At 51.5% G+C, this 21,454-nt stretch overlaps 1 protein-coding gene and 1 long non-coding RNA gene across 3 annotated transcripts; one reads left to right on the top strand and one right to left on the bottom strand.

The window, feature by feature from the left end:
• Window positions 1-1,288: 1,288 nt before the first annotated feature.
• On the bottom strand, window positions 1,289-18,814 carry Parvg (parvin gamma). 2 transcript variants are annotated; one of them, XM_048444973.3, is made up of 14 exons: window positions 18,672-18,814; window positions 16,733-16,811; window positions 16,403-16,498; window positions 15,394-15,458; window positions 14,736-14,838; window positions 13,357-13,497; window positions 12,681-12,796; window positions 11,535-11,590; window positions 11,148-11,170; window positions 9,687-9,745; window positions 9,428-9,496; window positions 6,371-6,472; window positions 3,384-3,456; window positions 1,289-3,036 (listed from the first exon to the last, which is right to left on the bottom strand). In XM_048444973.3, exons 3-14 carry the CDS (start codon window positions 16,479-16,481, stop codon window positions 2,927-2,929), a joined length of 996 nt encoding a protein of 331 aa, XP_048300930.3. In that variant the 5' UTR covers window positions 16,482-16,498; window positions 16,733-16,811; window positions 18,672-18,814; the 3' UTR covers window positions 1,289-2,926. The 2 variants fall into 2 exon arrangements, with proteins under 2 accessions (XP_048300930.3, XP_048300928.3); XM_048444971.3 differs by lacking the exons at window positions 15,394-15,458; window positions 16,403-16,498; window positions 16,733-16,811; window positions 18,672-18,814 and adding an exon at window positions 15,130-15,363.
• Window positions 17,762-20,303, top strand: LOC125407403 (uncharacterized). The gene is made up of 3 exons (XR_007234203.3): window positions 17,762-18,135; window positions 18,239-18,307; window positions 20,102-20,303. It is a non-coding gene; the product is annotated as an uncharacterized LOC125407403 (long non-coding RNA).
• Window positions 20,304-21,454: the final 1,151 nt, after the last annotated feature.

Here is a 21,454-nt window from a genome sequence, read left to right as displayed (position 1 = left end):
AGGGAGGAAAGAGGAGGTGCGCAAGTCAGTGACCCAACTTCCCAGAGTTCTAGGCCGTCAGCTGACCCCCCAGCCCCTCCGACTGAAGGGTCAGCAGAGCTCCAATCAAAACCTCAGAGGCTTTTTTTAAAATTAGAAAATGACAAATTGATCCTAATTTTACGTCGAGATTCAATGAATTAAAAGGGACTCCGAGGAGCCAGCGTCACTTTGCAAAGAGAGAACAAAGCTGGAGCCCCACTGCTTGGTTTTTCACCGACTCCCCAGCAGAGAAGACCTCGGCGCTGCCACCGGGGTGCACATTGCGCACAAATGAGCGCCGCCCGGAAGTCATGCGGCAAACCAATTTTCCGCCGAGGCACCGCAGAGATTTGGTGGGCGAAGGAAAGTCTTTCCAACAGATTGCTCTGGAATAATGAGGCGCCCAGCGGGAAAAATTACAATTCAACCCTTGCCCTCTATGTAAAAATTAACTCAAAATTCATCCAACGCAACATACAAAGCTTAAATTACAATAATTTTTCTACACTTAAAAAAAAAAAAAGGCAAATGGGGCCAGAAAGAAGGCTCTGCAGCAAGAGCCCTTACTGTCCTTCCAGTGGACCCAGACTCCCTTCCCGGCACTCACATAAGGCCTGTAGCTCCAGGCCTGTAGCTCCAGCTCCAGGGGAGCCAACCTGCGACTATTTTTAAGGCTAATGATTGAAACCAACTCTTTGCCCAGGAAGAGAGGGGTGGAAAACACAGGAGAAGACGTCGCCCCGCCTCAGTCCTGTTTTGACCTCCTCCTGCCCCCGGGACACCATGTGGAGGGACACTATGTGGGGTTGAGCTTTCCGGTGATAAGATTCAGATGAAGGTGGGGTTCCCAGAAGAAGGTGAAGCCTCTCTTTCTCTCTCTCCTCTCTGGCAGCACCGCCCTCTCCCCGCCCCCACCCCACCACCGCTCGCCCTCATGAAGGAGACACAGAAAGAATAACATTTCTGGGCCAAGAGGAGGGTTCTCATGGGTCACCAGATCTGCTAGCTCTTCTGGCTTACAAGTCCCAGCCACCATAACTGTTCAACAGACTGTCAGTTATTAAACTGCCTGGGCTGTGGTGTTTTGTTACAGCGTCCAGAGCTGACTAATACAGACTCTCAAAACCGGCAGTCATTAGAGGAAGGGCATGTTAAATCACACGGTGAGATACCACCACACACCCTCCAGAATGGCTAACACCGAAAAGACAGACAATGCCAAGAGCTGGCAAGATGCAGAGTAACTAGAACTCTTGGGCATTGCAGGTGGGAATAAAAACAGTATATTTATTCTTAAAAACCGTTTCACAGTATCTTACAGAATAAAACAGACAATTACTGTATGAATCAATCATTTCAGTCCTGGGGAAGTGAAGGGGATTATTATCATTATGATTTTTTTTATTTTTTTAAATCTTTATTTATTTATTATGTATACAGTGTTCTGTCTGCATGTATGCCTGCAGGTCAGAAGAGGGCACCAGATCTCATTACAGATGGTTGTGAGCCACCATATGGTTGCTGGGAATTGAACTCAGGACCTCTGGAAGAATATCCAGTGCTCTTAACCTCTGAGCCATCTCTCCAGCCCTATCATTATGATTTAAATTTGCTATTAGACAGGACATGGGGATGTGGAAGTGAGGACATGGAGGGGCCAGGTGGGCAAGCAGACCATGAAGAAGGAGAAAGTGAATCAAGAGCCCAGGAGGTGAGGGTGGACTCTGGCCACCATGGCTCAGGATGCTCCAGAGAGAACAAATGGGGCATAGAGGAAGGTCTTCGTGGAGGGGTTACCTGAGGTAGAGACACCTAGGCACTGGCTACTGTGATGATGCCCCTGCCATGGGAGAGGATCACGTCACAGAGACAGTGAGACAGAGGAGACATCTGATGGCACCCTCACTGTTAGAGCAGGCAAGGGGACAGGGCTGGGTGGAGGGAAGAGCCTCTAGACCGCTCACACCAGAAATCAGTGCCGCAGGTCACTCCTAGCTCCACCCACTGTCCTGTGAGGGTGTCCTGTCCTGTGCAGACTCTGCTTCAAAGTCCCCCAAAGTAAAGCTGTTCCACTATACCGCCCCAAACCTAGAAGACCTGGAGCGGGGCAGGCAGGGGAAGTCCGAAGGGGTGACAACTGGGCTGGCCTCCCCACATCCCTGCACCCCTATATGTTTGCAATCCTGCACTGCATGCACTGCATCTCCCCCCAGTAGCTTCTCATCCAGCCCAAATGGATCCAGCTCAGTTCCTGAAGCTGTTTCTCTCTGCAGGACACACGAAGTCTCATAGGACAGAATGCCCATGGCTCCCCAAAGACGACCAGAGAGAGCCTGAACTGAGGTACCAACTATAGGCTCTCTTCCCTGGGGCTCGGGGCAGAGATCAGGACAGCAACTGAATTCCCTTCTCCCTCATAGGGCTCCGGTCTTTGGGTGATGACCCTGGGCCAAGTGGGAGGTAGACAACCAGGGACAGAGTGCACTGAGCCTCTGGCTGGGGAAAGTCAGCTTTGTGGGAGACTGGGCAGCCACTAACTGTCCAGGTATAGCCATAGCAGACAAACTGGGAGTTGTTGTGGGCTGGTCTAGCCTGGGAACCAAAGTCTTTCCACCACAGTTAAAGGCTCACCCAGAACCCCAAAGGCACCCAGAGTGCCATCCTCAACAGAAATTCTATTCATACAGACATCAAAATACACTGAGCAAAGCAGAGGTGGACTCAGAACAGATCCCCATCCGGTGGGGTCAAAGGTATCAGCCCACGTATACATGTAAGCAGGACAGGTGTGGGAGGAAAGCGCATCACCAACCCACAGTACCAAGGCTGGGATGGGAGGATCTGGGACTGCTGGGTCCTCCAGGAGCAGCAGGTCCTGAGACATGGCTCAGGGAGGCAGAGATGACTAGTTTGGGGTACCATAGGGCGCCCTGTTGCCCTCTGCCCTCAGTGCATGCTTCTGGAATAGACTGTAGAGTATCCTCAGTGTGCTCTTGGCATCCTTGTTCACAATATCTGTGGGCAGAGGAAACAAGGCAGCCTGTCAGGCCAGGACAGGGAGGACCATTTGTCCCCGAGGATGGAGGAGGGTCCCTTTTCTTGTGTGAGCTTTCCCTGCATCCGTGTTCCCTCCCCAGCGATGACTGGAAGTCTGACTGCTCTGGACACTCATCCCCAGGGTCTTCAGTCCTGCCTACAGACACGGGGGCCACAGCACCCCTCCTAGGAAACCCCACAGTCAGTATCTCTTTATGGACCAGCAAGCAGGGGGACCCCAGGTGCAATGCTTGCCCCTCCGCTGTCACAGCTGCTCCCAGTCACATTCAAGGCAGGTCATCCAGGCAGTGGGCAGCCATGCTCACCTTCAGGGTTGACAGGGTAGCTAAGCAGACCTTCATCCTTCAGCAGCTCCAGGGCTAGAGTGACATTGTGCAGCTACAATGATAAAGGCGATCGATGTCAGCCAACGAGGCCCTAGGTCCGGGTACCAAACCCATGCTGTCTCCAATGGCATCTGTCATTGCCCATCCAAGGTTTGAATCCCTGGACCACAATAGCAGTCAGGGGACACCCAGCATCTCCTTCCATGCCCACTCCTTCACACAGAGGCCCTCATCAGCACACAGCCCTCAGCAGATGCCACGCGCTGAACTTGCGTGATCAAGCAGACATTGCTAGCGGGAAAGACCTTCACTGAGGAGAATCCATGGGACGGGAGTGGGGTGTTCTGGTGGAGGTGACACTCTGCATGGGAGTCTGTCAAGCGAGGGGATTTTGTCTCAGATGGAAGCCAGGGCATGTAGGTGGTAGAGCCCCCTTAGAAGGTGGTAAGCAATATTGTTTGCTTGGCAGGCCATTGGAGGAGTAGGGCCATGCAAAATCAAAACACTGGGACGATGGGTCACTGTACAGGGCTAGCGACCCTCAGAATGGTACAGACCAAGATTAAGCAATCTGAGTAAATGCAGACCAGAGCCCATGGCTCAGGCCTGCCCCTGTGTTCCCAAGTCCCTCCCCACAGAACATTCTGGGAAGGGGGACTCCCCGTTGCTGACACATTCTTATCGAAAGTGCTGCTTGTCGGCAACCCAGGAAGGAAATATCAGAAAGAGGAATTCCAACTCCCTGCTCTGCATCTCTGCATCTCCAAGTCCCAGCTTGAATGCTCTTGACAAGGCAGCCTCTCCCTAGAAAGGATCGGGATGTCAAGGAAGAGGTGACTGCGGCCAGATGGTTTTGGAAACTACGGCGTCCTGCACTGTAGGACCTCTAGGAGCCTTAAGCACAGCAGTGTAGGTCAAGCTTCCAGGGTATTTATATTTTCCCTGAGTTAACTGACCGCAGACTCCATTTGCCACAGCACCTCATGTGGCCAGTTTTAGGGACTGCTTTGTTCATACACTTCTTGGGATTGGCTTCAGGGCCTCCCACGCAAACTCTACCACTGAGTCATATCTCCAGGCCTAGATCTACTTCTTATTTTGAGGCAGGGTCTCACTAAACTGTCCAGGATGGCTTTGATCTCACTCTGTAGCCCAGGCTGGTCTCAATCTTGTGATCCTTTTGCCCCAGCCCCTCCAACAGCTGGAGTTGCAAGCATGCACCAACCATGAGGACTCCTCCACTCCAGTTTCTTCCACTGGCCCCTCCTCTCTTGGGCTTTGAGCTAAGCAGCTGCCCTGTTTCCCTCGCTTATTCCAACTCGAGTTTCAAAGCAGGTTCTGGTGTCCTGGGGTTGAGAGCTGACCGTGCCAGGAATATCGGATGCCTGTGTGGCTGCCCTGGCCTGTAACTGCCTTTATTTTATTTTTACATTTATCAGCTGATGGAGGGGAGCGTGTGCCGCAGCATACGCGTGGGGATCAGAGGACAGCTTGCAGGAGTCAAGTTCTCTCCTTCCACCACGTGGGTTCTGGGGATCAAACACGGGTCATCAGGCTTGGCAGTAAGCACACTTAGCCACTGAGTCATCTGGTCGGTCCATCACTCATATTTTTAAAAAGATTTGTTGCCCAGTCAACTGTGAGCCTGCCATGCACAAGACCCAGAATGGGGATGGCACCTGCTCTCAGGGAGTCCATGCTGGAGGGCATGCATGAGCGACTCAGAGAACATCAGCCTTCCCTTAGCATCCTTCCTCCATGAAGCACATGAACCAACGATCTGGTCAGGCTCCCGAGAGGCATGCTTAACTCTCCCTAGCCTGTCCTTTGCTTCTGAGCCGTTTGAGATGATGACGAGAAAGCTCCGTGCTCTACAGAGCCAAGAAAGGCCAGGACCCAGGAGATGCGTCCCCATCTTCCTGAGAGATAATTGAACGTGGGAGGAAGTCAGAGCTTCCTTGTTCTGGTGCTTTGATTTCTGCAAAGCAAATGATCACCTCTCCTCTCCTCTCTCTCTCTCTCTCTCTCTCTCTCTCTCTCTCTCTCTCCCACTCTCTCTCTCTCTCTCTCAATGAGCGGTGGTGCCCGTGCATCCATGATGCAATCATGACCCCCTGAGAATGAAACTGCAGCACTGGGAGGTCGCTCCATAAGAGAATCACCTGGGGTTCCAGCTTCCAGCTAAGAACCTGTGAGCATCATCAGCCATGTTCCTGTGCCCAGTCTCCTCTACAAACTCCAAACTCCCCTTTTGAGCTCTGAGCTAATGCCCTATTTCTGCATCTATTCCCTTAAATAGGATCTAATGGTGGGATCATGAATGCTAGACCTCTGCCTACTCTCCTGGGCTGGTTTGGAGCCTGTAAAGTTGCAAGCACAGGCCTTGGGTCCCAAGAAGCCTGGTTGCTGAATGACATGGACATTGGTCCACATTGCTGAGCCTGGGTTCTACCTCCCTCCAAAGACTCTTCTCATGATTCATTCCTGAAGTCTCATGTGATGGATGCAGGTTTGTCCCACACTGTGAGCCTCCCGTTGGCTCACCCTGCTCCAAAGAAGGGTACCAGGGTGAAGGGATAAGTAAGTACACAGGCATTGGATGAGGAGATGGGTAGATAGGTAGGTGGATGGTGTCAATTGATAAGTGAGTGGATGAGTAGATGGATGGATGAATGGGCGGATAAATAGGTACATAGGTGTTGGATTCATGGATGGGTACATTAATTGGTGGACGGATAGGTGGGTGAATGGTGTCAATGGGTGAGTGGGTGGGTGGACACCTGAATGGGTGGGTGAATGGGTGGGTGAATGGGTGAGAAGAGAGATGGGTAAACGGGCGTACGAACAAACTTCTCTTCCATCTTCCTCACGGCTTGCAATTGAATAAAGACTGTCAGGCCAATGCCATAAATCTGTCCACCACCACCACCCCAAAAAAGTCATGGAGGGAGACCTTGGCGACTTACCATTTCCGTGGGAGAGCTGGGAGTGAGATAGAATTCTTTCAGATGTAAGAAGAAGCCTTCCAGCTGTCCGATCAGCAGCAGGAGGATGACGCCGTCTGCAAACTATGGGTGTTGCAAGTCAGTCCTAACCCTCCCCATGGCATGCTATGAACACCTGGTTCCCAGCTGGATACTCTGTCGGGTGGGGCCTAGCTATAGGGAGTCGATTACTGGGGGGTGGGTCCCTGGCTCCTTCCTACCAGACTCTCGGCTTCCTGTTCACCATGATGTATACAGATCTACCAGATACTCCTGTCCCCATCATATTCTGCCCCAGCATGTGGGGCCAAGCAAAGAGACCAAGCCCGAATCTGTGAGCAAAATGAACCCTTCCTCTCTTTGTCCCAGGCGCTTGTCACAGTGACATAAAAGGAACTAACACGCTAAAGAAAGGAACCAGGGCTCCTGTGCGGGAGAGGCTGACCCCGCAGAGTTCCATGCTGCCGTTTACGTGCTGTGTGAGCTGAAAGAAGTTGTACCACCTCTCTGAGCCTCACATCTCTTCTGAGAAGTGGGGATGCCATTCCCAGCTGCATGGGGTTGTCAATAGCAGCATGAAGTGGTTTGGAGCTTTCTGGCTCTTAGAATGCATTCAATTAAAAGAGCTGTTTCTAAACTTACTATGGAATAGTCTCATGTTCTCTCTCTCTCTCTCTCTCTCTCTCTCTCTCTCTCTCTCTCTGTATGTGTGTGTGTTCATGTGTGTACATGGATGTGTGTATGTGTGAATACCCATGCACATATATGTATGTGCATCTAGATGCCAAAGGACAACCTAGGACATTTATTATTTCTTAGGAACAGCCTATTTATTTGGGAGAGGGAGGAGACAATCTCTCACTGGCCTGGAATTCACCAAATAAGTAGGATAGTTGGCCAGCGAGCCCCAGGGATCCACCTGTCACTGCTTCCCCAGTACTGGGTTTAACTCTGTGTGCCAGGGCCTGGAGACACGGCTCAGCAGTCAAGACCACTCTCTGCTCTTACACAGAACCAGGCTTTGGCTCCCAGCACCCACACAGCAGCTCACAACCATCTGTAACTCCAGCCCCAGGGCACCCAACACCTTCTTCTGGCCTCTGCGGTAATCAAACACACATGTGTTACACACACAGCTGCTGGCAAGCGCTCACACCTATAAAAACAGACACGTGTGCCACCACACCCCAGGATTCTGACCTGCCAGGGAAGCGCTTCGCCAGCTGAGCCACCCCCATCACGTCCACTTTGAGATGACAAGTTATTCCACGAGCTACAGAGAGCTGTGTGCAAAACTGAGTTTGTATAAAATCCCCCCGTCAGGATAGGCAGAGAGGGGCACACAGGCCCATTAATATTTCTGTCTGTTCTGTCTGCATGGGCTGAGATAACGCCGCCGTGAGCGTGCCATATGCTAATGTAATCCTTCTGAATCTCCTCAAAGATACAAAGCACAAGATGGGATGCTGCAGAGAGATGCCGCTCTGACTTTAATGGAATTTCCCCCCATTAAGTCTGTTCGGATGCTATTAGTTTGGGCGTGGAAGCTTCACTACTGCTGTCCTCAAAATGTAGCTGGGAAAACCTAACTCTGAGTCTATCTCTACCATCCCGGCACGTCTAAATGTCACCTTTGCTCACCCACTCTTGTCTGACCGAAGGAGGGAAGCATGAGGAAAGCAAGTAAACCAGGGATCCTGTCCTGTGTCTCCCAGAGAAAATGCAGTCAGAGATGAGTGTGTTGCTTGGTGGGGGAAGGGAAGCAACAATGAGTCAAGAGACAAATACGAAATGACACTAAATAGCAATGCTCCCTGACTCACAATTCCAAGAGGTGGAATTGTTCCCCTTTTATAAAGCAAGGAGCCAAAGGTTCAGAGAAGTCCATAATTCACCCAAGGTCATACAGGACAGCCATATGGAAATGTTGTCAGGGTCCAGGGGCACAAATTGGCAAGCATGGGAAGGAAACACACAAGCATATGGCCCTTAAGTCTGTGTTTCCACCTCACTATGTCGCCACAGCGCTCACAAAGCTCACATGACCACCCACCATGCTCAGTGGCTATGAGCATATACTTGAACACTGACTGCCTTGGTCCAAAACCTAGGACCACGCCTTAATCACTGTGTGACCTTAGATAAGTTGCCTAACCTCTCTGTGTCTTAAAAGTCTCATCTATTGAATGGGGTTTCATCAGTTCTCACATAGGGTGAGAGGTATTGCAGAGATGATGGCTGAGAGAACTTTGTTCCAGGCAAAACAGGTACCAAGAACTTTCCTGTTTGGCCCCAAACTCAGGAATATGTGGCCTGGCCCTCCCTAGAGAACAGCCACCCACTTGTCCCTGAGAAGACAGCAGCTGTGACCCAGTGTTGCATAGGTCTTGAGACATGACTGATATCCACAGTCTGTGGGAGTCTGCCCAGTGTTCACCAGACTCCATCACCACCCGGTAGGGCCCAGGCAGTGTCTGATCTCTGCATTCCTTTCTCCTTGTGTTGTAGGAACACTAGAGAGACAGAATCTCGGTGGAAGGCATGGCTAGGTGAGACACTTTGGATCTGCAGGCTTCTGCTCCCACCTTAGGGTGATTGAGTTTGTGTCCTTATGGTGGGCTAAGCCCTCGGAACTCAGGACGGAGCCCGCTGAGGATGGTGCTGAGTCTGTTTCTCCAACCACTCAAAAAAGGACCCATCATGAATCTCGGTGCTACATCCGAATAAACATGATCACAGGGGAGGACCCTCACTCTGGCTTCAGCACGCCCTAGAGTATCCCATGCCCTAAGAGTCATTCTGATACATGAGTAAGAACAAAGGCAGCAGTAGAGATGGCTCAGCCTTCACAGCTTCCCACAGGTCCCCTGCCCAGGGGCCCAGGAGCTGGCTCCCTATGGCAATACTGCCTGTCCGCAGCCCATCCTATTAGAGAGGGCCCTGACATCTCTGAAGGTGATACCTTGCTTCTAGTCACACAGTAAGTTTCTGGGGCCCAGGAGCCCTCGTCCCTGCATGGGGACCCAGAAGTGTCCCTACCTGGGTGTCCAGACTCTGCACAGACAGGCCCAGACGCTCCAACTTCTGGTTGACAAAGCTCACGATGGCCTAAGATAGAGAAGCAAGGACCTCAAGACTGCTCAGGGACCCTCATGCCACCTTCCAACCTGGGGTGACAGAAAACCTTCCCTTCTATCACCCAGCACCCAACTAAAGTGGAGTGAGACCAGCATCCTCCCCATCACCCCGAGACACAGGCAGGTCGGTGGTGGGCGTGGGAAGCCTTGATCTCCCCTACCTCTTTGACAGCGTGCACTTTCTCCGGAGCCAATTTAAATAATTCATCAAAGGCGTCCTCTGCAGACCAGAGCGATAAACAGTTCATTACAATGCTGTTATCTTTGCGCCAAACAGAGCGTTTTCATGCAAAAGTTTCTCAGAAAAAAAAAAAAAACAGTCCCACAGGAACCACAGCTTGATCATCAGGTTCCTGAATGAAACAGGCCCGAGTCTGGGACATATGGCTCCCTGGCTGAGGGGAAAACAGGGGGTTTCCCTCTCTGTACCTTGATTTCCTCATCTCAAACACCCAGTGAATGATGCCAGCTAGGCATTTTAGAGATCAAAATGGGGGATGGGCATGCATCCCTTGGTAACTTCAGGGGGGATAAGTGGGTGATAGGTGGGGGATGATTGGGTAGATATATATCTGACTGGCTTTGTAGAGATGGATGAATGGATAAATGGATGTGTGTGTGCATGTGTATGAATGACAGATAGATATGTATATGAATAATGGATATGTATATATATATATATATACGACAGATGAATATATATATAAATGAATGAGGGATGTTTGTGTGTGTGATGGGTCGATATATGTGTATTTATGAAAGAATGGATTGGTAAATGGTTGGGTAGATAAATAGCCAGATGTATGTATATATAGATAGATGAATGAATGAATGACTAGATAGATAGATGGTTAAGTAGATGCTCAATGGATGGATGGACAATGGGGGATGGATGAATGGATGGATGAACATATAAATGGATGGGTATATAGATGAATGGATGGATGATTGTATAGGTGTATAAATGGATGAATGGACAATGGATGCTCAATGGATGGATGGATGAACATATAAATGGATGGGTATATAGATGAATGGATGGATGATTGTATAGGTGTATAAATGGATGGATGAACAATGGATGCTCAATAGATGGATGGATGAATGGATGATAGAAAGATGAGTGGGTGGGTAGATAGATGGACAACTGGAAGAAGGAATAGATTGGTGAATGGTTGGCTCGTCCAGCTACGGAAGAGATAAGTGAAAGAAGCAATAGGAGGTCAGTGTACTGACTAGTGAACTGCTTGTTACATTGGCAACAGCCATGTTTGCACACACACCATTGAGAATGCCCCATGCTAAGCACACCCACCAGCTAAAGAGGTGTTCCAGATGAGGGAACTGAGGCACAGACTATGTGTTAATGAGTGACAGAGTTAGCGGCATTCAGCATCAGCACCCCCCTTGCCCTCATGGTGTGGACTGTGGGTCTCTCCCCATGAGAACAGTACTAAGAAAACTAGCTAAAGGCCAGGAAGACAGAAGGAAGGACAAATTCGTGAACAAATCCTGCCACAGGAGAGTAAGAGACAAGAGAGGAAACGGTTAACCCCTCCATCACAGTTGCTTTGACCCCATCAGAAGGGAAAATTTTTTCCTTCAGTTACCGAGTTACTTACGTGAAGGCTGGTCCTTGTGTGAGCTAGAGGGGAAATTGCAGGAGGCAGGAAAGCAATCAAAGAGTTAGCAAAAAGTCTGCAGCTCCCTTCATCACCTAATCTAACAAGCTTGGTGTCAGCAGGTGGCGAGGAGATAGGCTCATTTTCCTGGGCAATCAAGGCAAGGGAGGTGCAGAGACCCTGCGTGCGGAGAGCAAGGCTAACAGGCTGGCAGCCTTGTCCTGCACGCACACATCTCAGGACACTTGGATACTGTGGGGCTGAGGATGTCGGGGCTGGGGGGTCTCTGCAGCCTGCTGGGGGCTGAGAAGCAGCAGGTACAAAGAGGGTCTGCCTGCCCAGCACCCCCTAAACCTCCCACCCAGCCAAAGCCCGGCCCACCCTCACCGGCGTTCTGTGAGCTGCTCTACCAGCTTGTCAGATTTCAGGCCGGTCCTGGTGCTCTACAGTAGAGAAAGGGGGAAGAAATGATGTCACTCAGAGAATCCCAGAACCAAACCCATAGGGTCAAAGCTGTGTAAGAGAACTTAGTGTACTCTGCATTGCTCCCATCTCAGGATGCTACCATGGGCCAGCTTCATTGTCCACTTTCCCTGTGATTATTGAACCCATAAGGATAGATAGTACTGTGGATGTCTCATTCCAAAAACACCCTAGAGGGGTATGCGTGTGTGTGTGTGTGTGTGTGTGTGTGTGTGTAAATGAATGTGTTTTGTGTGTAAATGAACACACAAATAAATAGTCACCTCTGATTTTTTCCTACTTTTTTAGTGTGTTTGTGTGCATACACACGTGTTTGTGGGAGTACACACATGCCATGTTGGACATATGAAGGTCACAGACAAGTTTCTAATATGTGGATCTCAGAGATTGGACTCGGGTTGTCAGGCTAGACATAAACAAACACCTTTACCTGCTAAAGTATCTTACCATCCTTCCCTGACTTAGGTAAGTTTGAGAAAGTCACGTAACTGCTCGGTAGTGAACTTTAAACACAGACTTGGGAAAGGTGGGGATGGGTTTGACAAGGCCCAGCTGGATACAACTAGTTCTGTAAGGCAAGTAGAAGGAACACACACACATACACACATGCATACACGCTTTTACAAACACACACACAGGCATGCACGCTTGTACAAGCACACACACACACACACACACACACACACACATGGAACACAATCTAGCACTGCCAGAGAGCAAAGGTTTCTCCAAAGAGGAGACAGGATGTGGCCATGGGAGACAAATGAAAGACATGACACTGAAGATGGCCGTGGAGAGATGGCCACCTGTGACCCACCAGCTGACCTCCCCATCCCCGCCTCTGCTAGGCAGAGCTGGCTGCTGAGAGCAGCACTGACTGGCCAGGGCCCTCCTCCTACCCTCCTTGTCTTCACCAGCCCAGCCCCCTGACTGCTGTCCTGATGTGATGTTCCTCAGAGGCCCCTGGAGCCACTCCCCAGGCAATGACCCCCTGTAGATGTGGGGGCATGGAGCAACATGCTCAGATGACCTGCGCCGTTTCACAAGTACCTCAATGTGGATGACTTCCACCTGGACATTGTCTGGAAGGGGCAGGTCCGGCTGGAAGCGTTTGGCCAGGGCCACCAGGAGATGCAAGGTGGCCAGCAGGTCCTTGTTGAAAATGGCTAAAAAGGAGAAGACAAAGTCAGAGCTGAGGGACCATCAAAACCTGAAGACATCCTCAGAACTGTCCTGTGCAGGCTACCGAGGTCAGTATCTCTCTCCCTGTCTCTGTCTCTCTCTTTCTCTCTCTCTCTCTCTGTCGGTCTCTCTCTCTCTGTCTCTGTTTACCAAACTATCATGGGAAGCATGCACACACAGCACACTCATTTGTTAACAGGCAGAAAATTAATGTAGCTGGACTGTGAGTACCACTGGACCAGGCTGAGAAGAGTGGTGTGTTCTTAGACTCAGCAGTGGCTGTATTGCTAGGAAGGCATTCTCCTTGGGCAGTACCGGCTGCAGCTATACACCCAGGGTCATGTGTATAGGTCAGTTTCTCTCTCACCAGACACCCGACTTTGTGTCCAGCTTGTGCTCACACTATGGACTGCCTAAGGCCTCTGTGTCCTTCCCGTCCCCTGACGGTTCTTGGGTCGAGGAGTGTGTTGATCATCAAGTGAGAAGCCAGGGCAGATGGTCCCGCCTCCCCTCCCAGGTACCAGCCAGGCTCAGCCCCCCGTACCCTCCACGCTCCACTTGGCCTGTTGCTCTTCAACCTGCAGACTCTGGTTGGCGGCCTCCAAGACGACCCCTAACTTGCGCCTCTGGCTGGCTGAGGTCAGAGAGATTTCCTCCACTTCCAGTTTGAGGGCTGCCAGCTTCTCTAAAGCAAAAAAGCAGTAAGGACCAGGAAGCGCTGAGCAGCTGTCACGGGGACTCTCTGCCATAAGGACAATGCCATCCTGTTGGAGTATATGGATTTGTGAGATATATACAATTTATGCTGAGCCCTATGCAACCCCAGAACCCTCAACCAAACATAATCAATATCCAAGGAGTCCCCATTCACATGGGAGATGGAGCGTGTATGTGAGCTGGTTGCAACCGTTTGTGCCATCCCCTCTGGCCCACCTCGCCTTGATCATTCTGCCCATACCTTGGTCTCTGTACTGCTGTGGCCATGCCATTCTCACAGGGCAGCACCCTGTTTTCTCCATCGAGACCTGGGCATAACGTTCTGTGTCTAGGAGCCTTGGTCTCACCCATAGCCAGAGAGAAGAACAGCGGTGAACTGTACAGAAAGCTGACAGTGCCTGCCCCCTGAGAAGTACCCAGAAGCCTCAGCAGAGGCTGGAGGATCACTCTGGGGCCCGTGTGCCAAGCTCTGCAGAGTAGAGCCTTGAGGAGGTCCTGAGAATATGGGTCTGGGTCCTACTACTTCCAAGATCCCCTTCATTGCACAAGACATCTGCAGACCAGACACCAGTCAGAGGCAGGCACTTGGCCTGACTTTGGACATCACTTCCACGCACAATGGGATCCACCAGGCAGAACCATCCCTGCCTCTGCCTCTAGAATGCCCCACTCAGGGTAGCCTGGGTCCTTCCAGAAGCACAGGGTACTCTGAGGTCAGGGACAGTTGATGTCCCAGCTTCTTAATTATCAGACATGCCAGGTGGTGGTGTCACACACTTTTAACCCCAGCACGTAGGAAGCAAAGACAGGCAGATCTCTGTGAGTTCTAGGCCAGCCTGGTCTACAGAGGAAGTACCAGGACAGGCTCCAAAGCTACAGAGAAACCCCGTCTCAAAAAAAAAAATTATCAGACACTTCCTAAATGCTGGATATGCCACAGTGTGGCAGAAGAGCAGCATTCCAGACATTAGATACCGGGTGGAACCATAGCTCTGTCCTGCCATGCCCGGGAGTGGGCAGGGTCTCCACCTCTGCCGCTCTGCAATCTGGAAAGTCATAGAAGGGTTTCTTCTCCTGGAGTTGTGGTGGGGACTGAGGCAGGAAGCCACTTGAGGGGTCGAGGGGGTACACTTGACTCCAAAGCCCCAGGAGCAGCTGCTTAGGAAGCACAGGTGGGGATGAGGTGGGGCCTGGGCCTCTGCTTACGGAACAGGTGGTGCAAAATGAGTCCATCAAACATGTCCTCCTCCAGGCTGCGGACCACGATGTGCTCCGGAAGGAGCGTGGCATTGATCCACTCCATCAGCACCTGCCAGGCACAAGGGCACAGCTGACAGGGTGGGAGTTGCCTGGCCAGGCTGTCATTTCAGACTAGAGTGAGCTCTTCTACCCGGTAACTGCTACCAACTCTTCAAGGCCTGGCTAAGCGATATCTATTCCAGAAGGTTCTCCCTGATCTCCCTGGCCATGTGGAGTCTGCTCTGAGCTCCCAAAGACGCCCCTCCCAAGATCTCCCAGACACCTGCCTGAACCCTGAGGGGCTGCCATCCTGGTTCGTGGGGTTTTAGTACCTGGGGATTGCCATCGCTGTAGCAAATACCTTAAAGCTGGGCACATGGCTGTGGAATTGGGTGATGGCAACAGCTGGCAATGGGTACTCTGTTACAAAGCCTAGACTGCCTCCACGAGCGGGTTGTAGAAACATGGAGGTGATTCGAGTGATGTCTCAGGAGGAAAGTAGGAGTGTGATGTTGGAAGAGAGGAAGGCAATGTCAGGGTGTGGTGTGCACAGGGGTGTGGTGTCTATAAGTCAGGGCCACCAAGTCTGGCTTCAGAGACTTCAGGGCTGACCATGATGGTGTACCTTCTGCAGTTCTTCAAACTTGGGGTCCCTCCGGGAACTGGGGGACAGGTATTTCTTCTTTCCTCCTGGAAGCAGAGGAGGGTATGACATGTATGAGGACCCTGAGGACCCTTGGCAGATATCTCCCTGCAGGTCACCCACTGAACCCAGGCCCTGGGGGGAGTCCTAGCCCCGCCTCTCACTCACACTTTCTCAGGAGCCCTGGGAGTACACACTGAGACTCAGAGGTCACCCCTTACCCTGAAGGTCATGAAGTAGATGTGTAGTATCTCCTACCTATACCTGCCTAGGAAGAAGGCATAGTCCAAAGGGGCAAAGGACATGTCAGACTGAGGTGGGCATCACCTATGCTGCCAAGTAGCTCTGGGCAGGATGTAGCCCCAAGGTCCCCTGTGCCCTCTTTGGCTTGGTCACTCCCTTCCATGAGGCCTTGGTCAGCAAGGTCTCCTCCACATTTTAAATTCTTAGACCCCACAAAGCATCAGGCCCAGAGGGGCTTTATAGGCCAGCTGGCCTCGATGCACATGAAGAAACTGAGTCAGCACATGGGGCTGATTTGCCCAACCTCGTAAAATATAACCTGCTATGTGACCCACCTGCCATGTGACCCACCTAGATGCTAGATCTCCCAAAGCCTTGGAGCGTACCCACCAGCCCTGACAGGAGAACCAATAGAACATGGCACTCGTGGCTTGGGGTCAGCTACTGATAACACGAGTGGATAGTAAGTGAATATGGAGGGGAGGGGAGGAAGAGTAATGGAGGGGAGGGGAGGAAGAACGATGGAGGGAGGGAGGGAGGGATGCAGAGAAGGAGGGAGGGACAATATGTGAATGGATGAAAGGATGGATGGTGGTTTATGGAGGGGACAGATGAATAGAGGGTGGGTGACAGATTGACAGATGGCCACATGGGCAGTCCCTAGGTACAGCCTGCTCGGCCTAGTGACCTGGTCACATGCTCTCTCCCTCCTCTGACTCAACAACCCTTGTCCCTCCAGGACCAGCACCTCGTGGGAGCTCCTCCTCTGTGGGTGGATCCACCTCCTTCGGGAGCTGCAGCAGGTTGTAAAGGGGCTCTGACTCCATCTTCTCCCTCGCCTTCCCTGGAGGAGACAGGTGACAGAGTGCATCACTGTCCCCAGAATCACCACACGCTTGTTCAGACTGGGAGGATGGGAGTGTGACAAGACAGAGAGAGTCAAGCAAGGGTGAAGGGAGGGGTGAGGGGAGGGGCCTGGTGTCGAGACATCTGTAGCCAAGCCTTGCAGGAGATGGTGCCAGGCTGTGACGATTAATAGATTAATAGTGATTGTCACCGCAGCAGGATCTAGACTCACCTGATAGATAAGCAAGGCTCTGGGCATACCTAGATTCCCTCAGTGTAAGGAGAGCGCCATCCCACACACGGGTTCTAGGCTGAATGAGAGAAGAAGGTAAACTGGACATCATTTGTCCCATCTTCCCGACACATTTTGACCTGCTGCCTCGTGCCCCCGCTACTATGACTTCCCGTCGCGAGGGGCTATCTATATCTTCAAATTATGAGCTAAAGAAGCCCCTCCTTCCTTAAGTTCCTTTTGTTGGGGTGCTAAGTGATTAATGCACAGTCTGAGGGCAAAGCACAGGCAAAAGCTTGGTGAGGAAGTGGGTTCCTTTTCAGCCGGGCACACAGAAGCCTGCCCACCACTCCTGGCCAGGAGGCCCAGCCCTCTCTTGTCAGACAGTACGGAAACCCAGCTCCCACAGAGCCTCAGACAAGTGTGGGAGGAGAACTCTGGGTCAATCTATATCAAGATGAACACCCGCCAGTGGGGTAGAGTGACTACCCATCCCTTCAGGGCCCCTGAATCCAAGACCAGACTCCCTCAGCTGTGAATGGGGTGGACCAGGCTGCAGGCCAAAACCACCCGGACCTGTTCCCCATTCTATGCTGGCTTGGCTTGCAGAGGGAGACTGGCCCATCTGGCCTCTAGTTCTGAATGAGGCTTTCTCGGGTGGACTTGGCATCCCGACTTGGGGTGTGGTCTCTTGGGACTTTTGCTCATGAAGCACAGAGCACATGCTCCTTATGAAGAACAAGCATTTCCCAACCCCTCAGACTTGCAAGAGGCGGTGTCAGGCCTGAGACCAGCAATGCCTTCATTCCCAGCCTCATGACGACAGTGTCAGGTTCGAAACCAGCAATGCTCCCCACCCCCAGCCTCGTGATGGGCAGTTTCAGGCCTGTTTCCCACCCCCTGCCTCTTGATGGACAGTGTTAGGCCCAAGACAAGCAATGCTCCCACCCCCAGTCTTGTGATAGGCAGTGTTAGACCTGCTTCCTACCCCCAGCCTCGTGATGGGCACCAGAGAGGATCAGACTCAGAAACTAATGGCCCCCTTCTGGTTCCCTAACCCTACTTCTAGTTCTTCTGCCCACTTCCTCTCTGAAAGTTTCCCTTGGGGCATGGCCACCTTTGATGCTCCTCTTTGGTCCCTCATTCAGTCTCTGTATCTGCCCCATATTCCCAGGATCACTCAGATGTTTGAGGGTTAGGCTCAAACCAGAAAAAGCTAAAACAAGGAGCCCCAGAGTTGTATGGAGGGAGAGGGAGGCACTGATGGGGCCTGGGAGCAACTTTCCTCAAACTGACTGCAGTCTGGGGACCTTGAGAAGCTGAGCCCCACCCTGGAGCCAGAAGCAAGAGGACAGAGCCCCTGGGAATGAGTCCCAAGCCCCACCAACTGAAGAAGTGGAGAGGTGGGTTGGAGTGGGGAGCCTGGCCCCCAGCCAGCTCCTCCTTGCTCAGGCTGAGTGACTACAGGCCAGTCTGCTCTCTCTTTGACCTGATACATCTTTACAGGAAGGGGCTGGATCCTGTGTCCAGCCAAGTACACACAGACCTGAAACTGCCCCTGCTGACCAGTCCCAGGTGAGTCCCTTCCCTGACCCGTTCGACAGTTCCTTCGTGGTGGGGGAAGCTCAGCTCTCCCTCATGCAGTGGAGAGCTCTGAAGGACCCTAGTCCACAAAACTGCTTCAAGAGAGGTAAGTAGGGCCCATCTGTGTAGACAGGGCTCACAGCTCATCTATAAAATGAGGTGACAGCCTCAGCAACACGGCAGGATTTGGGATTCTCCGCTGACAGACCCTCTCACTGTGAGGTCCCTGCTGAGATGCGGCTCTGGGTTCCTATTCATGATGCATCTCAGCCTTTCTCCAGTACCCGGGCATGTAAATAGGTAGAAGATTCTAGTAGCTCAGGAATCCCCAAGGCCAAAGGCCAGATCCACTCACCAGCCACTTCTTTTCACACCAGGAAGTGAAGCCCACTAGCTCAGAGGGTGACCAGGTTCCCAAGAGACAGGTTCCGGTCCGGAGGTGGAAGGCAGGGCTTGTACTCACTTCCTCTGCCACCCTGGTGGCTGCAGGCAGCTTCCTTCTCCGAGCTGCTAGTGAGTGAGGCACCCTAAATCCACTGAGAGATTGTCAGAGCCCCCAGCCCTTGCACTGTGCCTAGTCTTCCAAGACTCCAGGGCGTCTTGGGGAGTCTCTCTTATTTCCCTCCCTGCCTCTGCCTCTCTGTGTCCAAACAATGGCTGTCTGAGCAGAAAAAATGAGGTTAGGGCTCCCAGAGCAAACTGTGAGCTCTCCACCACTTTTGTTCCGTAGTGCCCAACCTTCACCTCTGCCTCCATCTGTGCAACCCACCCATTGAGCAGCCCCCGGGGCTGTCCACTATCTAGTTTGCTTGCTTGCTTGCTTGCTTGCTTGCTTGATTGATTGATTGATTGTGAGACAGTCTAATGTAGCCCAGGCTGGCCTCAGACTCATCAAGCTGAGGTTGACCTTGAACTCCTGATTCTCCTGCCCCATCCCATTTCTTGCAAGCTTGCCTGCCTTACAGGCATGGACCACATCTTAGGTCTTCTGTTGCTGTGAAGAGACACCATGACGACGGCAACTTATATAAAGGAAAACATTTAATTGAGTTGGTGGCTCACAAGCCAGTTCAGAGGTTTCGTCCGTTACCATCCTGATGGGAAGCAAGGCAGCACGCAGGCTGACATGGTGCTGGAGAAGGATCTGAGGGTTCTTACATCAACAGGAAGTGGTCTTTGAGACACTGGGTGTGAGTGGAGTATATATGAGACCTCAAAGTCCACTCGCACAGTGACATACTTCCTCTAATAAGGCCACACCCACTCCAACAAAGCCACACCTCCTAATGGTGCCACTCCCTTTGGGGGCCATTTTCTTTCAAGCCACCATAGGCCACTACACCTAGCCAAAGTCTCCTAAATAAAAGCCAGTAGTCCTCTGGTCCCAGAGGCGCTGTACCCATAACCTACCTGCCACATCTCCCTGACCCCCGCATCCTCTTCCCACCCATCCCACCCACACCTGCCTGTTCTCTGATGGCGCCACAGGCCTTTACTTTGACGTCACATATTCTGTCCCCACGTTATGTAAGCTTTGCTTAGCTCTTTTTTTAAAAAAACTTTATTTAACTTTATTTCATGCGCATTGGTATAATGATGTCTGATTCTCTGGAACTGGAGTTACCGACAGCTGTGAGCTGCCATGTTGGTGCTGGGAATTGAACCCGGGTCCTCTGAAGGAGCAGTCGGTGCTCTTATCCACTGAACCATCTTGCCAGCCTCTGTTTAGCTCTTCACATGGCTCAAGCTCATTCCCGACATGAACTTTGGTGTCTCCTCCTCTAGGAAGTCTGCCACAACATCCCTGCAAGCATGCTGGGTCAGCCAGTGACATTGGCTGGTGTCTGATGGCTGTCCTTCCACCAATCCAGGAGCTCTGCAGGGAGGGGCCCATCTCTCCCACTTGCTATTAAAAGTCAGTGCCTACAATAGAACCTGGCAGAAAATGGGCTCAATGAATACATTTTGATGGCTATTGTTGCTTAAAGGACTGTGCTGGTCACTTTTTTTGTTGGCAATGATACAATTCGTGACAGAGGCTGGATACGTGGCTCGGTTGGTAGAGTGCCTGCCTAGCATGCGGGACGTCCCGGGTTCAAGAGTACATGAGACACTGTCTTTAAGAAAAGGAAGAAAAATTGAAAAGAGAAACTTAGGGAAGAGCATTTATTTGGGTTCACAGCAGAGTGGTTGAGGCAGGGGCATGGCAACAGGACTGCGAAGTCACTGATCCTGTCACATCCACAGTCAGGAGGCAGAGCCATGAATGCTGGTGCTCAGCTAACCCTGTGGCTTCTATTTAGTCTGGACCCAATGGTGCCACACACGTTCAGGATGGCCAATGGTGCCACACACGTTCAGGGTGGGTCTTCCTTCCCCAGTGAAACCTTTCTACAAACGCCCTCACAGACAGATGCACCCAAAGGTGATTCCAAATCCAGTCAAGTTGACAGTGAAAATGAGTTGTCACAGGAACCAAGTGGGCTTTCTGGAAAAGAATGCCTTGGTGACAATGATGTTGGAGGTGGGAACCACCATGAAAAGGCCGGAAGGACATTGGGGACGTAGTGGATTTCCTAAAAGTCCAGCTTCTAGGGATCCCTCCCAGGGTCCAGTGAAAGACACCACAATAAGCTAAAGGGGGGGCTAAGATCTAAGGGTTGAGAAGTCCACTCACGACAGGTTCTGTCTGTCCACGTGTCTTTATTCTTCTCTCTGTTCTTGTTCTTCCTGCTACAAACGTTCCCAGTCATATATATCCTTAAAACCAGCAATTCCCCAGCCCTAGCAGGTTCCAGGGCTGGGATTCTTTTGCTCCATAAAAGTCAGATAGGAGTTTTCACACATACACACAGATCCATGGCTGTCAGCTCAAAGGTGGGGGTGATGGATGCGCATCCGGTGAACTCCTTATTGGTGGAAGTTAGTTAAGAAAGGAATTAAATCATCATGGAATTCTAGAGGGGAAGGTTAGTGTGCTACGCTACATTCTTAGGCAGTTAGAAAGAGCTAAAGAGGTCGATTTTCAGTAAAATTATGAATAGGGCACGGCACGGATTATTTAAATCAGAGCGCCACTTTCTCCCAGCATGCATAGAGGACACCAAGTAACCAGGCAACCTATGTAAAACAGTCAGG

This window comes from Myodes glareolus, chromosome 19 (genome assembly GCF_982192425.1).
Source record: "Myodes glareolus chromosome 19, mMyoGla1.1, whole genome shotgun sequence".
In the NCBI taxonomy this organism is placed as follows: Eukaryota; Metazoa; Chordata; class Mammalia; order Rodentia; family Cricetidae; genus Myodes; species Myodes glareolus.
The sequence above is the reverse complement of the archived record's forward strand: the minus strand, read 5'-3'. Positions and strand labels throughout refer to the sequence as shown.